Source organism: Hylobates moloch, unplaced genomic scaffold (assembly GCF_009828535.3).
Source record: "Hylobates moloch isolate HMO894 unplaced genomic scaffold, HMol_V3 SCAFFOLD_21, whole genome shotgun sequence".
NCBI lineage: Eukaryota > Metazoa > Chordata > Mammalia > Primates > Hylobatidae > Hylobates > Hylobates moloch.
The window spans coordinates 9,907,188-9,923,991 of NW_026652296.1; the positions used below are offsets into that span (position 1 = coordinate 9,907,188).

At 52.9% G+C, this 16,804-nt stretch overlaps 1 protein-coding gene across 2 annotated transcripts in view; it reads right to left on the reverse strand.

The window, feature by feature from the left end:
- Positions 1-3,965: 3,965 nt before the first annotated feature.
- BCAS4 (breast carcinoma amplified sequence 4) overlaps positions 3,966-16,804 on the reverse strand; it is an 85,969-nt gene continuing 73,130 nt past the window's right edge. The window contains exons 6-7 of one of the 2 annotated variants that reach the window (XM_058432933.1): positions 5,251-5,369; positions 3,966-4,440 (exon numbers count right to left, since the gene is read on the reverse strand). In XM_058432933.1, the coding sequence (XP_058288916.1) occupies positions 4,437-4,440; positions 5,251-5,369 (123 nt within the window). In that variant the 3' untranslated portion in view covers positions 3,966-4,436. Of the gene's footprint in view, positions 4,441-4,677; positions 5,370-16,804 lie in introns of those variants that run through there. The other variant, XM_032142902.2, reaches the window with a different exon arrangement.

Genomic DNA, 16,804 nt, shown 5'->3' on the forward strand with positions numbered 1-16,804 from the left:
CAGCTACTTGGGTGCCTGAAGTGGGAGGATCATTTGAGCCCAGGAGACAGGGGTTGCAGTGAGCTGAGATCACACCACTGCACTCCAGCCTGGGCAACAGAGCAGAGTCTGTCTCAAAAAAAAAAAAAAAAAATTCAATAGTGTCATCAAAAATTTTAATCCTTGCCAGCCTGAAATGTGAAAAATCTCAGGGTATTTTTCCATACTTATTGGTATACATTAAGATTGAGTATCTTTTCATGTTTTGCATTTTCTGTGAAACTCCTGTTGATAGCCTTTGCCTGTTTTGCTACTGTCTCCCTTTTTTGTAGGTGACATTTATTAGGGAGATTATCCCTTTGTAGCATGAGATGCAAATATATTTTCCCAATTTGTCATCTATCTTTTGAATTTGCTTAGGATTTTGTTGTTTTGGGATTTTTTGGTTGAGTTTTCTGTTGGTTTTGCCATGCAGAAGTTTAAAAATTATATATATATATACCGATTATATATATTATATATATATAATCAAATTGACCTATTTTATGGCTTCTCGATTTTGTAAACTTCTCCAATGTTTTTAACCTATTTCTTCAATAGGTTCGTTTTATTTTACTTTTTAAGACAGGGTAACACTTTGTCACCCAGGCTGGAGTGCAGTGCACAATCTCAGCTCACTGCAGCCTCCACTTCCCTGGCTCGAGCAATCTTCCCACCTCCCACCAAGTAGCTGGGTCTATAGGCAAGCACCACCATGCCTGGCTAATTTTTGTATTTTTTACAGAGAAGGGGTTTTGCTGTTGTCCATGCTGATCTTGAACTCCTGAGCTCAAGCGATCCACCCACCTTGGCCTCCCAAAGTGATAGGATTCAGATGTGAGCCACTGCACCCGGCCAATAGATTCATTTTATACATTAAACTCCTAATTGATTTGCAACTTTGGAATTGTTCCAGGTGTGCTGAGTGAGGTATGGAGCTCTATTTTTTCCAGAAGTTTACCCAATTGTCACAACATGAAAACATCTTAAAACAATTCAGGGCAAACACACATTTCTGCCAATCAGATACAACCCCATGGGCTGCTATCTTGAAACCTCTTGCTTTGGTGAGCACGAAGTTCACATCCGCTGGGAAAGTGGGAAAGGGGGTTGACCGAAGAGCCTTGCTCTTGGGAAAAAAATCGGCAGTGACCTTTCTACTGGTGTCCCTGTCCAACATCGGCCACAAAAGAAAAAGACTGGCAGGCCTCGGTGGCTCACGACTGTAATCCCAATAGTTTGGATGGCCAAGGTAGGAGGATCGCTTGAGGCCAGGAGGTTGAGACTAGCCTGGACAACATAGCAAAACCCCATCTCTGTTTAAAAAAGAAAAAAGAAAAAGATCAGATCACCCTTTCCTAGGCTGCAGTTACCCTTACCAAAGGGTTAGAGGCCATCAATAGTCAGCAATTGAGGACATCATTGACTGGACAATGGAAACGTCAGGCACTTTGCTTTAATGAGGACGCACACGAAGTCACCTGGCACAAGGACAGTGGAGCCGCTCAGAGGACTGAGGTTGGGGGTTGGTGGCAAGGCGCAGTGTCCTGGCCTTCCTTCTCCCCAGGTGTTTCCAAGTGTCCCTTAAAGCTCATTGTTTGGAGTGCAAATCCCAGGAACTCTGAAATAGCTACTTCCAGTTCACCTGTCACCTTTTCCCCATAGATTTCCCTGTGCAACCTCACCCCTCCTAACGGGACAGGGAAACCCAGAGAGGGCAGCCTCCACTCTCCCATGACTTCTAACTCTGACATGTAAGGTCAGTCCCTGAGTCACTCGCTGTTCAGGCCCTCGGATGCCGCTGGTCAACTGAGAAACGCAGGACAATCAACCCTTTCCCCATCACAGCCCGGGCCCTGCAACAGCAGCCTCCCATTACCGAGAGCCCCTTACCAGTGTGCCCAGCATGGACACAGCTCACCTCGTGTCACCCTCACCACAACCCATCAGGCCAGAGCCATCCTCATGTCTTACTGCAGTGGCGGCTGGACTCAGAGAGAGCAAGTGAAAAGCCCAGCTCACACAGCTAAGAGGCGTGGGAGTGGACAGTGCCGCCAGGCAGGCTAACCTCAGGGCCATGCTCCTAGCGCGGGGCCTGTGGGTCTCTGCTTTAGGACACTCAACATTGCTGTGGCTTAATCACATGGGATTTCCTTCCAACTCTCCCTGGCCCCTATTTCAGGCGCTGGGAGGAGAAAGAAGCCTGGGAGTGCCCAACACTCAGCAGATACTCACCCTTCTGGAAATGAGTGTCCTCAACTGCTTGCCTAAAAAATTAACATTAGCTTTCTCCTTTTTCTTCTTTTTTGAGATGGGGTCTCGCTCTGTTGCCCAGGCTGGAGTGCAGCGGCACGATCTTGGCTGGCTGCAACCTCCACCTCCCAGATTCAAGGGATTCTCCTGCCTCAGCCTCCCAAGTAGGTGGGATTACAGGGGTGCGCCAGAGCACCTGGCTAATTTTTGTATTTTTAGTAGAGATGAGGTTTCACTATGTTGGCCAGGCTGGTCTCGAATTGCTGACCTCAAGTGATCTGCCCACCTTGGCCTCCCAAAGTGCTGGGATTACAGGCATGAGCCACCGTGCCCAGCCAACTTTCCATCCAGTGCGTGCTCTTCCTGAGCACACTGGGGCATGCAGAATGTCCAAGCTCCCTTCGATAAAAAAGGTCCCAGCCAATACAACACAGCCATGAAAATGATCTACACCGACACAGCAACAGTGACACCTCCCAAGGTAACATCAAGCCAGTGAGGCCAGAGACAAGAGATGACACACCGTAGGTACACATCCTGTGCGTCCTCTCTTTATACAGAGCACAGAAACAAGAAACTCCAGTCCATATGGTTAGATGTCAGTATGCTGTCAGCCTGGGGTGGGGGTGGGCATGGACATGGACCAGAAGGGGGCATGAGGGGGCTGCTCAGTGCTGATAATGTTGGTTGCTCAGTCTGGTGAGGCTTAAATAGATACATTCAGTTTGTGAAAAATTTAGTGAACCACTTAGGCACCCCTTTCTGTAATGTAAATTATACTTCAATAAAAGTTTGTGCCAACACTACATTTTGGGAGGCCGAAACAAGAGGGTCCCCCGAGCCCAGAAGTTCAAGACCAGCCTGAACAACATAGGGAGACCCTGTCTCTACAAAAAATAAAACAAATTTGAAAAGTTGCCAGGCATGGTGGTGCACGTTTGTGGTCCCAGCTACTTGGGAGGCTGAGGCAGGATGATCACTTGAGCCCAGGAGTTTGAGGTTTCAGGGAGCCATGATCACACCACTGCACTCCAGGCTGGGTGACAGGTGTCTCATTTAAAGAAAAAAAAAATTGTAAAAGTTACCTCAATAAAAAAATGCTGGCCGGGCATGGTGGCTCACACCTGTAATCCCAGCACCTTGGGAGGCCAAAGTAGGATGATCACCTGAGGTCAGGAGTTCGAGACCAGCCTGGCCAACACAACGAAACCCCATCTCTACTAAAAATACAAAAATTAGCCGGGTGTGGTGGTGTGCTCCTGTAATCCCAGCTCCCTGGGAGGCTGAGGCAGGAAAATAGCTTGAACTCGGGAGGCGGAGGTTGCAGTGAGCCAAGATTGCGCCACTGCACTACAGCCTGGGTGACAGAGTGAGACTCCATCTCAAAAAAAAAAAAGAAGAAAAGAAAAATGCTGACTTTTCCAGAAACAAGGGGTCTACCTATATCTTTGAATTCCAAAAATTGTCCTAAACTATTTCCTTGCTTTTCTGTTTTTAATTTTTAAAAACATTTTTAGCCAAGATCTCGCTCGGTTACCCAGGCTAGAGTGCAGTGGCATAATCATGGCTCACTGCAGCCTCAACCTCCCAGGCTCAAGCAATCCTCCCACCTCAGCCTCCCAAGTAGCTGGGATCACAGATGTGCACCAGCGCGCCCAGCTAATTTTTGTATTTTTGGTAGAGATATGGTCTCACTATGTTGCCCAGGCTGGTCTCAAACTCCTGGGCTTAAGCGATCTGCCCACCTCGGCCTCCCAAAGTGCTGGGATCACAGGCATGAGCCGCTGCACCTGGCCTCTACTCTATCTTGCCAGGTTCATTATTTTAGGCTTCCTTGAAAAACTTTTTTGGGGTGTGGGGGACAGGGTCTTGCTCTGTTGTACATGCTAGGGTGCAGTAGAACAATCACGGCTCACTGCAGTCCTGAACCCCTTGTGCATAAGCCACCCTCCTGCCTCAGCCTCCCAAGGTGCTGGGATTACAGGCATGAGTCACCTTGCCCAGGCAGATTATCTTGAAATTCTAATGCAGGTCTACAGTTCAGTCCTGTATGTGCATAGGGGAATTATCTGTGTGTTCTTGGCTCTTCGAGGAATTCCAGAAATACCCACTGCAGGTTGAAGCCACGGTGAGAAATCCGGAGTGTTAGGACAATAGCAGGAAACTCATCTGCATGGGAAGAAATGCGGGTAAACAAGCCTTTGAAGACCCTGGGGGTCCTAATGACCTCTGCATTCTTGCTGGGAATCCAAAGGCCGGGACTCTCCCCTCCCTCAGCTGGAGCCTCATCAACAGATGCCCAGGATCAGGCCCTGGCAGGTGAGGCACAGGAGGAACCTTCTAGAAAATGCTGCACAGGTGAAAAGGAAACTACCACTCCCCATCATTCTCACACCAGACCAGGGCTGAGCTCTTGACACCTTTATTGGAAGGATCCTCAAGACTGTGGGCACCGAGGTCTGGAGGCAACAGAACCAACATCCACCCACCACAGTGGCAGAGCGCACCCCGTGCAAAAACCCATCACAGAGAGAAGGACCATGGAGCCCCTGCAAAGCCATCATGGAGAGAAGGAAAGTCCCCACTGTCCATCAGTCCCGGCCAGGCCTGCCTGGCCCTTCAACCCCTGTAGAACCCCAGGCAGGCCGACGTGGGAGGCATCACCACACATGGGTTCCAACTGCTTCTCCAAACCCTGTGGCCTCACATGAGGCGGGGAGGAAATTTGAAAATGGCAGCAGGCTGGGCACGGAGGCTCCTGCCCGTAATCCTGCCACTTTGGAAGGCCAAGGCGGGTGGATCACTTGAGCCCAGGAGTTTGAGATCAGTCTGGACAACATAGTGAGACCCCATCTCAACATTTTTAAAAATATTTTTAAAATATAAAATAAACAGCAATACAAAGAAAAAACCCTCAAGCTGCAGCATGTACACAATGTCACTTTCCAGCGTTCCTGATGGGAAGACCACAAAGCTCACAAAGGCCGAGGGCAGGTGCGGGGGTGGTGCTGTGCCTCCCCGGCGTCCACAGGAAAATAGTCCTCCGTCCTATACAGTGTGGGCAGCTCGTACGTCACGGGCACCGGTGCAGGTGACTTCTGGAATGATAAGAAATGGTGCTCTATCAGCGATTTGGATCCACTTGTTCCATGACCCAGGAATTCCTGGTCTACAAGTTCATCCTGCAGGACTCACACATATGACCAAAGACGCTGAGCTCCTCTGACAGCACTGCCTGTGACAGCCAAAGCTGGCCACCCAAAGGGACCAAGGCATCCATGGCAGGCCCTCTCCACAACGGAATACTCTGTAGGTATCAAGAAGAGCCGGGCAGCCCAGGCGCAGTGGCTCATGACTGTAATCCCAGCACTTTGGGAGGCCAAGGCAGGCGGATCACTTGAGGTCGGGAGTTTGAGGCCAGCCTGGCCAACACAGTCAAAGCCCGTCTCTACTAAAAATACAGAAATTAGCTGGGCATGGTAGTGTGCACCTGTAATCCCAGCTACTTGGGAGGCGGAGGCAGGAGAATCACTTGAACCCAGGAGGCAGAGGGTGCAGTGAGCCGGGATTATGCCACTGCACTCCACCTGGAAAACAGTGAGACAATGTCTCAGGGAAAAAAAAAAAGCCAGGCAGATCAATACGTTCTGGCAGAGAAGGACTAAGAAGCAAGGTGAGAAGGGTAGACATGTGACAAAGCGACCTATACCGACACGTGACAGCTCTGCAGGGCCATCCCAGAGCCTGGGTACAGTGGCTGTGGTTGGTGGCATGACTGATTTTTTTCTTTTGAGATGGAGTCTCGCTCTGTCACCCAGCCTGGAGTACAGTGGTGCCATCTTGGCTCACTGCAACATTCACCTCCTGGGTTCAAGCGATTCTCCTGCCTCAGTCTCCCGAGTTAGCCGGGATTATAGGTGTGCGCCACCACGCCTGGCTAATTTTTTTTGTTTGTTTGTTTGTTTTTAGTAGAGATGAGGTTTCGCCATGTTGGTCAGGCTAGTCTCAAATTCCTGGCCTCCAGTGACTCGCCCACCTCGGCCTCCCAAAGTGCTAGGATGACAGGCGTGAGCCACCGCGCCCGGCCAGGACTGATTTTTTTTCCACTGTGTACCCATCTGTGCTGCCTGGAGTTCCTGCCATATGCATGTGCTACTCTTTCAAAAAACAAAACCATTTTAAGAAGTGCTTCCTCGTTTCTGGTGAGGATTTTTGTGGAGGGAGGCGGAGAAGGGGAGATTTCTGGCTGGTGGGCTCCTGCAGGCTGCTGAGCATCTCCAGGAAAAACCAGGTCACCAAGAACCACCTGGAATGATGGCTGTCAAACTTGGCCATGCGCTGGAACCTCCTGGGAGTTTTATGAAATACTGATGCCCGGGGCCCACGCCAGGGAGTCGGATGTCACTAGTCGGGGGCGTGGCCTGGGTGTGGGACATTTCACAGCTCCCAGGTGATTCTCATGCAGAGTCCAGGCTGCAAGGACCATGGCCTGCACCAGAGGAAGGAGAAGGCTCCTGGGCTGCTGCTCCTGGTTGGAGCCAGTGGAGATGTGCAAGGATGCAGGGTCAAGGCGGACAGAGGGAGGGGACCTTCTCACCACCCCCAACGCTGTCCCCCAACTCCCTGCACTGTCTCATCTCCTGGCCACCCCTGCCCACTCTGGCTGAGACCCAGTTCTGGCTACAGCTGAAAGCTGGGTGTCAGTACAGGGATGTGGGCTCCAGACTGTGGCCAATGACAGCTCCCCCACTGCCAGACACCTCTGCAGGCCACTCCCCATGCTGCCTGCTCCCCTTCCCTCCCCTCCCCCTGCACTTGACACCATCACCCCAGTGCAGAGGGGGAGATCAAGACTCAGGAGGTGCTCTGCCCCAAGTCACACATCCTCCAAGCATCTGTCCACCAGCCACCAACTCACAGTGCACCAGGCCAGCCCTGTCCTGTGCACTGAGGACACAGCTGTGAACAAGACAACCATCCCAGCCTTCATGGGGCATGGCACTTAGTGGGGACACAAATGAACCAGGAGAAACAATGCCACCCTATGATGCGGGCTAATGGCAGGACAGGCACAAAGGCCTGGGGAACCCAGATAGGGCCTCAGCTCATCCTAGAGGGTTGGGGGAGTTTCCGGGGGCTGAGCTGTCTAGGACCTTCACAGCCTCAGCAGCAACTGGCCAGGAGTCAGGAGAACGGGGGTATGGAGGTACCAAGAGCCGGTGTTCCAGGCCGAGGGAACAGCCTGTGCTGAGTGGGTGGAGTGTGGGGGCTGCAGGGATCAGCATGTAGACAGGGAGGAAGCCAGACAAAGGGCTGGGGTCCACTTGGGATCTTGCAAGCCAAGCTATGACCTTGATCCCATGAGCACTGGGGGCCTTTGCAGCTCATAAGCGGCAGGCTGTATGATGAGGTCTGCGCTTCAGGAAGAGCAGGAGAGAGAATACACTCTAGGGGCGACAGTGGAGACAGCAGGAGGCTGTTTCATCTGTCCCCCAAAAGTGAGAGTGGCCAGGTAATCACACCTGGGCTCCAGGGCCTTGACTTACCACCACACCACACTGAGCCTGTTGTAGAAGGGAACCATCAAAGGATCTTAAATAAGGTAAAACATGCGCTGACATCTAGGGACCTCATACCAGCCTGCGTCACCACCTCCACATCTGGAAAACCAGGACAAGTGACGCACCTGGCCAAGGGTGAACCTCACACATGGCGAATGGAACGTTCTGCCCAGCCAATCCTCAGTCAGCCACTCTTGGCTCAGCCTGCTCAGGGGATGACTCAGGAGACGAGGTCTATTCCCACCTGCCCCTCTTCTCCTAGCATGTTCCCCAGCTGCCCCTGCCTCTGTGGGTCAGTGGACACACGTCCCCCTGATGGCACTGCAATCAGAACACAAACAGGAGCTGGGCCACAAGATACATCTCCAGCCAGAGGGCTGTGGCTGGTGGGTAACCCACAGGTGTGGAATTTCACCTTCTTTCTTTTTAATGATGGCCTGAGAACTGGCTGTCATAGTATCTAGAAAATGCAACATTCAAGTGAATCATGGGAGTTCAAAGCCCGCCCCTCTCATCCTGACACATGACTAGGGGCCAAAGAGTGTTCTGTGATCTGAAAAGACATGGCCCTTCTTCTCCTGGTCCTGAGGACCCAGGCAAGGGTCAGGGTGAGCAGGCCAGGCCAGAACCAGTGTCTGGCCCAGCCAGGCGGCCTCTCCTAGGCCAGCTGGGCCTCATCCCAACCCCCTGTTCCTTTTTGAAATGGTTCTATGAAGAGGGATGGAGTTTCTGTCTCCTCCCTCAAGGAGATGGATTCTAAAAATGGAGGAAAAATCAATATCATTATGAAGAAGCCAAGGAGAGGGAGTGGTGAGAGGCCGCTGGCAGCTCTAGATGTGATCGTGTCTTTAGGCCTGGAGAGAACTAATGCAAGAAACTCCCAACAATCGCATCCTTCCTGGTCACAGAGGGGAAAGGTCGTCCCTGCATTCGGACAAGGGGGTCGCAGGGAGACAAGCTCTGTCGGTGTCTGGCCAAACGTCACAATGGATTATTGAACAGCTGCTTCCTGCGCACTCAGAAAGGAAGTCAATCACTAGGAGCCCCCAGGGGCTCCCCGGAGAACAAGCGTGCTTTCCTTTTTCAGGAGGGCCACTGGCCTGGAGGACCAGACAAAAGGCTGCAGAGGCTAGTGCCGCTCCACATCCACTCAGGCCCAAGCCTGACACCTTGGATGACACACTGGAGACACGTGGGTGAGCAACCCACAGCTCTTTGGAGAACTGGGCTGAAGTCAGTCAGGCAGGGGCAGAGGGGCATGAGCCAGGAAGCTCAGGTGTTTCCTCTTCAGACCAAAACACAGTCTTGGAGAGTGGTGGGCATGGGTGGGCGCTGTTTCAGCCTGTCTGTCCACTTCCCCTTGGGGTGATAGCATCTTGATTTTTTTCTTTTTTCTTTTTTTTTTGAGATGGAGTCTCGCTCTGTCGCCCAGGCTAGAGTGCAGTGGCGCGATCTCGGCTCACTGCAAGCTCTGCCTCCTGGGTTCACGCCATTCTCCCGCATCAGCCTCCAGAGTAGCTGGGACTACAGGCACCCGCCACCACACCTGGCTAATTTTTTTGTATTTTCAGTAGAGATGGGGTTTCACTGTGTTAGCCAGGATGGTCTCGATTTCCTGACCTCGTGATCCACCCACCTCAGCCTCTCAAAGTGCTGGGATTACAGGAGTGAGCCACCATGCCAGGCCCCTCTATTTATTTATTTTATTTATTTATTTTTTTGAGACAAAGTCTCGCTCTGTTGCCCAGGCTGGAATGCAATGGTGCAATGGTGCAATCTTGGCTCATTGAAGCCTCCGCCTTCCAGGTTCAAGCAAGTCTCCTGCCTCAGCCTCCCAAGTAGCTGGGATTACTAAAGGCACCTGCCACCACACCCGGCTAATTTTTTTGTATTTTTGTAGAGATGGGGTTTCAGCATGTTGGCCAGGCTGGTCTTGAACTCCTGACCTCAAGTGATCTGTCCGCCTTGGCCTCCCAAAGTGTTGGGATTACAGGCATGAGCCACCACACCTGGCTGCATCTTGATTTTTCTAAGGGATCCCCTTGTGCCCAACTCCCCATCCGAGCAGCTCCCCACCTCCTCCACAGCTCAGGCTGGGGCCAAGAGCAGGCCTAGCCCATGTGAGCAGCTCACCCTCCACCCACAGAGGTAAGTCCAGGAGTAAACATGTGACAGGGCCACTGCGATTCTTGCTACTGGGACAGGGATGCTCTCCCCAGAGGCTCCTGGGAGTTCAGGCGATAGGCCACTCCTGCCACCCCGCCAGGGGCCCGCCTGAGAATTAACCCTGCACAGAGGGATGCAGAGTTAGAAGACGCAGCAAGACAGAGTCCTGCCAATACCACTTTGAGCAAGTGAACCCTATTTTGCTGAAGGCTGGAGTTACCCTGGGGCTTTTCCTGTTCGTGAGCCTCAAAATTATCTTCTTTCTTTAAGCCACACTGACCAGGGTTGCTTGTAACTAAGAGTCCTGCCTGAAATAAATAATAACCCCCCAAGGGAGGCAGCAAGTGCTCTGAAACCAGCCGCCTGAATCAGCAGGTAAGGGCTGGTGTGTGAGGCTGAAAACAACCAGATGCCCGCAGGGCTGTCAGGCTGCAGACGCCCCGGTGGGTGGACAAGACCACGCCCCAGAGGGCAGACCCCCTCACCGGTACACCCGCATGCCACGGAAACCACTTTCACACCCATTCTCTCTTGGATTCTCATGGCAGCCTGCAAGGGAGGAGTTGCTATGTCTCAGAGGTCCCAGGAGGGAGGGAGCACTGGAGCTGGGGTCCACTGGGGCCTGTCCAGCCCCAAGACCAGCCCTTGCCCATCACCCTCTAGGGCTCCTTGAGGACGGAGCAGCAAACTCAAACTCTAGGGTTTTCACCCTTGAAAATCTCAGAGAAGACTTCAGAGCTCTCCACTTCCCACCCCTCACCCTCCAGCTGGGAATGAGTCCCCACTGGGGTCCAGGAGGTGCGTCCAACCCTTTAGAATCTGGCTCCCCACCCCCACTCCCAGGCCGCAGGCAGGAATGTTCTCTGCTCTGGGATAGGATAGGTCAAGACACAGAAACCTGACACGGCTGTGAGCTCCTCCGCAGCCTACCCCCAGCCCAAGGCCCGCCTCTGCCACACGGAGTGCTGGGGCGCAGGGCCTGGCTGCTTTCAGAGTCTCCCCACACCCCCGCAGCTCCCTGCATCCACCCTGCACACCTGAGTTCCCAGACCTGCAGGGCACAGGCCAAATGCATGTGTGCTGGGTCGGCTTCGTGATTTTGTAAAACTGGAATTAACTGCAAACATGTAAAAATCAGATTTCCCGTGAAAAGCAGACTGCCGGTTTCTCTTGGAAAATCAGACCATTAGGCAGCTCCGGGCCCACAGTCCCTCATGGCTGAAGGTGGCTGAGCTGAGGAGCCCCAGCCCGAGATCCCCACGGTTCCTGTGACCTGCTGCGTCTGGCTGAAGCCTCAGAGTTGGCCCCGGGCAATCCGCAACACCCAGCAGCTCCGTTTCTCACAAAGACCCCAAATGGCTGTCACAGCACGTGACAGGGTGAAGCCTCAGGCCCCGGCTGGGTTCACAGCCTCTCTTCTGAAGCCCCCCAATCAGAACAAGCTCTGCTCTAAAGCCAAGCCCACCACCTCAGGGCCTCCATTTGCCCTGTGCTGCCCTGTTTCTACAAACCCTCCGCAGTCCCTCGCCAGTCTTGGCCCACCCACGTCTCCCTCTTGGGAAGCCCTAATCGCACATCCCTGACCCTACACGGTTTTCAGGTCAGGGTCAGCAAATGTTTTCTGTAAAGAGCTAGACAGTAAATATTTTAGGCTTTGCAAACCACACAGTCTCTGTCACAACCATTCAATTCTGCCCAGGTAGTATAAATGCAGCCATAGACAATATGTAAACAGAAGGCATGGCTGTGTGCCAATAAAACTTTATTTACAAAAGCAATGGCAGGCTGGGTGTGATGGCTCATGCCTGTAATCCCAGCACTTTGGGAAGCTGAGGCAGGTGGATCAACTGAGGTCAGGAGTTTGAGACCAGCCTGGCCAACATGGTGAAATCCCATCTCTACTAAAAATACAAAAATTAGCTGGGTGTGGTGGCAGGTGCCTGTAATCCCAGCTACTCGGGGAGGTTGAGGCAGGAGAATCACTTATACCAGGAGGCAGAGGTTGCAGTGAGCTGAGATCACGCCACTGCACTCCAGCCTGGGCAACAGAGCAAGGCTCCATCTCAAAAAAAAAAAAAAAAAAAAAAAAAAAGCAGTGGCAGGCCAGATTTGATCCCTTAGTTTGCCTCTGCATTCAATCTGTCCTCCCAAATAGAACAGGAACAACAAACCCTTCCCTATATCTCCCTTCCAAGTGAGCACTGAATAGTAGGTCATCAGACATGGCTACCCAGTTGCAGGGCCAGGCCCACCTCGGTGACTGTCCTCGGGCCTGACTTTTATGTGGTTGGCTGTTCTTGGGTGACCACTGCAGCCCCAGCCAGTCCTGGCTCGCCCAGAACAGGCAAGAGGCACAGGTCAACAGGGCTGCTGGGCCCAGCATCCTCCACCCCAAAAGGAGGGGCGGACACACTGTACCCCTACTCGCAGGCTGGGATCCGAGGTTGTCCAGGGTCTGCCCCAGCCACCCACAGCCCCACCAGAGCCTGGGCCAGCCCCTGGGAGCCTGAAGCCTCAGGCCGGCCAAGTGGAGGAACTCAGGTGCCTGCTGCCAGAGGCCCACCTCCATCCCCCAGGGCACTGGGCACCCCCAGTGCCAGGGAGCTTGAGAGAGGCCCATCCTACTGTGAAAATAACCATGCCTACTACACACCAGGTGACACTACTTCTAACCTCACAGCACTCTTTAAGGCAGGGTTTCTTATCCTCCTCAGCCTCACTTTCTTCCTCTACAAAATGGGGATAACGCCGTCAGCTTCACTGAGTCCTGCCTGGAGCACGGCTGTGAGGCTGGAGGTGCTGCAGCTACCTTGAGACCAGGAAGACAAAATCCACATGCTACGGATGGCAGAACAGCAGCCAGGAGAAGCCTGGGTCCCTCACTACTTCCTTGAGACGCCCTGTCAGCTCAACCAGCCACCTTAGTACTTCTTGTCACAAGTAGGAAAAACACCAACCTATTTGCTCAAAGCACCAGGTGCAGCCTGATGTACACATCCTCTTGTTCTCATGATCCCTCTGTTAATAGTGAGTCACCCAAGTCACACAGAGAGGAAATGCGCTGAGCTAGGACTCAAGCCCAGGTTGTTTAGATAATGAAATGAAAGGATCAGGCTGAGCATGGCAGCCTGTAATCCTAGCCTTTGGGAGGCCAAGGTGGGAGGATCGCTTGAGTCTAAGAGTTCAAGACCAGCCTAGGCAATAGAGCGAGACCCCCACCTCTATAAAAACAAAAACATTAGCTGGTCATTGTGGCACACACCTGTAGTCCCAGCTACTCAGGAGGCCAAGGTGAGAGGATTGCTTGAGCCCTGGAGGTCGAGGCTGCAATGAGCCATGATTGTGCCACTGCACTATTGGCTGGGCAATAGAGCAAGACCTGACTCAAAAAAAGAAAGAAAGAAAGGATCACCCAAGAAGTGACAACTGCTAGATGCAAAAGCAAGCAGACAAGGAGAAGATGCAAATCTCAAAATCGTTCCAAAACAATTCCAAATTGTTTGTCTGCATATGCCCCTCCTCTCTTGAGTACAGCTGCACTTAGTGACCTGCTTCCAAAGAGCAGGGTATGGAAAGTGGGGAAAGAAACTGCACAGTGGAGAAACCTGGCAAACGTCACTTCAGCCAGGTGACCCACGTCCAGCAGCATCTGTGCTGAGCCATGTTGAGTATCCTTGCTATGATGTGAAGAGCGCCTTACCTCTGCGGTCTTCCTCCCCCAAACCCACAGCCCTGCCCTAAGCATGAGAACAACATCAGATAGGCCCTAATTAAAGGGTATTGTTCAAAATACCTACCAGATATTCTTAAAACTGTCAAGGTCATCAAAAACAAGGAAAGTCTGAGGCTGGGTGTGGTGGCTCATGCCTGTAATCCCATCACTTTGTGTGGGTGTTTTTTTGTTTTTGAGATGGAGTCTCTCTCTGTCATCCAGGCTGGGGTGCGGTGGTGTGATCTTGGCTTGCTGCAACCTCTGCCTCCTGGGTTCAAACGAGTCTCATGCCTCAGTTTCCCCAGTAGCTGGGATTACACGTGTGAGCCACCACACTGGCTAATTTTTGTATTTTTAGTAGAGACAGGGTTTCACCATGTTGGCCAGGCATATCTCGAACTCCTGACCTCAAGTGATCTGCCCAAAGTGGGCCTCCCGAAGTGCTGGGGTTACAGGAGTGAGCCACCATGCCTGGCCAATCCCAGCACCTTGGGAGGCCAAGGCAGGAGGATCCCTTGAGCACAGGGTTTCAAGACCAGCCTGGGCAACACAGGGAGACCCCATCTCTACAGACAAAACCCAAAAAACAAAAAAATTAGCTGCGCGTGGTGGCATGCACCTGTAGTCCTAGGTACTTGAGAGGCTGAGGTGGGAGGATCGCTTGAGCTCTGGAGGTCAAGGCTGCAGTGAGCCATGATCTTGCCACTGCACTCCAGCCTGGGCAACAGAACGAGACCCTCTCTCAAACACAACAACGACAACAAAAACCCAAGACCAAAAACACCAAACCAAACCAAAACAAAACAGGAAAGTCTGAGAAACTGTCATAGGCCAGAGGAGGCTGGGGAGACATGATGACTGAATGTAGTATGGGATCCTGGAACAGAACAAGACTTTAGGGAAACAGAAGCAACTGTGGACTTGAGTTCATAATGTGTCAGTGTTGGTTCCTTAGCTGTGACAATGCACACAGTAACATGTTAACAACAGAAGAAGCTGGCCGAGGGGTACAAAGAGAGTCTCTGTACTATCATAGCAACTTTGCTCTAATTCTATAATTTTTTTTAAAGCCAACAGAAGAAACAGATCAGTCTCACTCCATAAACCAAGCCCCAGCCTCTCTTAATTCAACCTCAGTGACCAAGAACGGAGCATTTACAGAGTGCCCAGCCCGCGATGGGACCTGAAGGGTCACAGAGCATTCATCCTCACAGCGGCTGAGAGAGGCAGGGATCCTCCATCTCACTTTGCAAAAGGGGAAACTGAGGCTCAGCGAGTCACTTGGCCATAACCACTCAGGTGGGAATTGGCAGAGGTGGGGTTTGACCCCAGGCCTGCCCAGCTCCAGCATCCGCACTGTCTCAGCACACAGGCATCCCCGGAGCCGTGTGGGGCTGGGGGTGAGCTCTCAGTCAGGAACCAGGATGTCCCTTCAGCATCTGCCCTCCAACCTCAGGACCCTCAGGGGTTACCTGATCTGGCCCACTCAGAGAGCACAAACGGGACACCTTTGGTCAGCATCCGGCTTGCAGACAAATTTAAAAATGAGTTCGTTGCCAACAGTGAAGAACTGGGATGTTCAAATAAACACTGAGTGCCTATTTCACTAGAAAAACCGAGCTATCTGGCCACCGCGGGCCCACATTCCCGCAGGGTGCAGTGAGCTGCCCCATCAGCCAGGACACGCGCTGTCTGGTTTGCCACTGTCCCTGCCCGGCCTGCAGGACCTGTGGAGCCCTATGGACATCCAAGCTGGCAGTGGCTCCGGGCTCACACCACCAGGCCCAGGCTCCGTGAGGCTGAAGACGATGCCGGTGGAGAGGCCTCTTCTTACCCTGAGCCCTACAGGTAAGGGACTGCTGACCTGGGGCCCCCACCACGGCCAGTGGCTGCTGTCCCTCCCCTACTGTCTCCTCCAGTGCTTACGAGAGCCGTGAGTGAGGACCTGTGGTGATGCCCACTGCACAGGTGAGAAAGCAGGCTTGGAGAGAACAGGGCTAGGCCACGTGCCCAGGGTCCCAGCTGGTCAAAGGCTGAGGAGAGACTCAACTGGGCTCTTCTGAGCTCTTGGTGGCAGCCCCCACTACCGCCCGCCCCCAGGGCCTGTCCCCTAGGTCCTGGGTCACAAGTAGGAAAGGAGCCTGCTATGTCCTGGCCCTGGGCTTTCTGTACCTCAGCCTGTCCTGCCTGCAATGTTTGTGTCTGCTGCAGGGCCCTGAGTCTTCCAGAACACTCTGACAGCTGTGAGCAGAACCCCTCCCATTTCTCTGTAGGCAGCCCCTGCATGTCCAATCCTGCCCTCGGGGTTGGGCTGGACAGCCTTACAGAGCTTGTGTGGGCACTGGCCCCTTCCCATCTGAATCCTCCTGCCCATTCCAGCCCAGCCCTGACCTCAGCCTCTGCCGGCTCAGTGACCACAGTAGCTGGTGGACATGGGAGGCTGCCTAGGCCCTAGTGACAGAAGTACAGGGCTTGGGGCTGCTAGAGCTGGCAGCCGGTGCGCAGGGTGAGCCAGCAGCAGGGACAAGCTGGTGCAATCTTGTTAAGGTGATGCTGACCCTAGGGGGCAGCTCTGGAAGGTTCCTGGATTCCCACAGATTCTGCTTTTAGCTGGAGGAAAAGCGTTAACATGGAAACCAGAAGAGGAGTGGCCCCAGAAGTCTTGCCAGCTGCTGGCTACTAAATCCAAGCTCACACACAGGGACAGCAGGTCGGGGGAGTCGGTGTCACGGCACCCTCCAAAACCAGGGCTCCGTGGGGCACCAGCTCCTGATAGGGTCTGGTCCCTCCAAACTTGGCCAACAAACTCTGCTGGCCATGGGCCAAGTCCCTTCTTTCCTCCTGCCCCTCCCCATCCCTCTGTCCTAGAGTCCTGACTCCCTCCTCCTTCAATTGATGGTTTGTGCCGGAGTCATCCTACTTGAGCACCAAGGCGCCTGGGCTTTGCTCCTGTCACATGGCCACTGACTGTAAGTGTCTCATCACCTTAGACACACAAGTATATCTTTATTTTTATTTATTTATTTTGAGATAGAGTCTTGCTCTGTCACCCAGGCTGGAGTGCAGTGGTGCGATCTCAGCTCACTGCATCCTC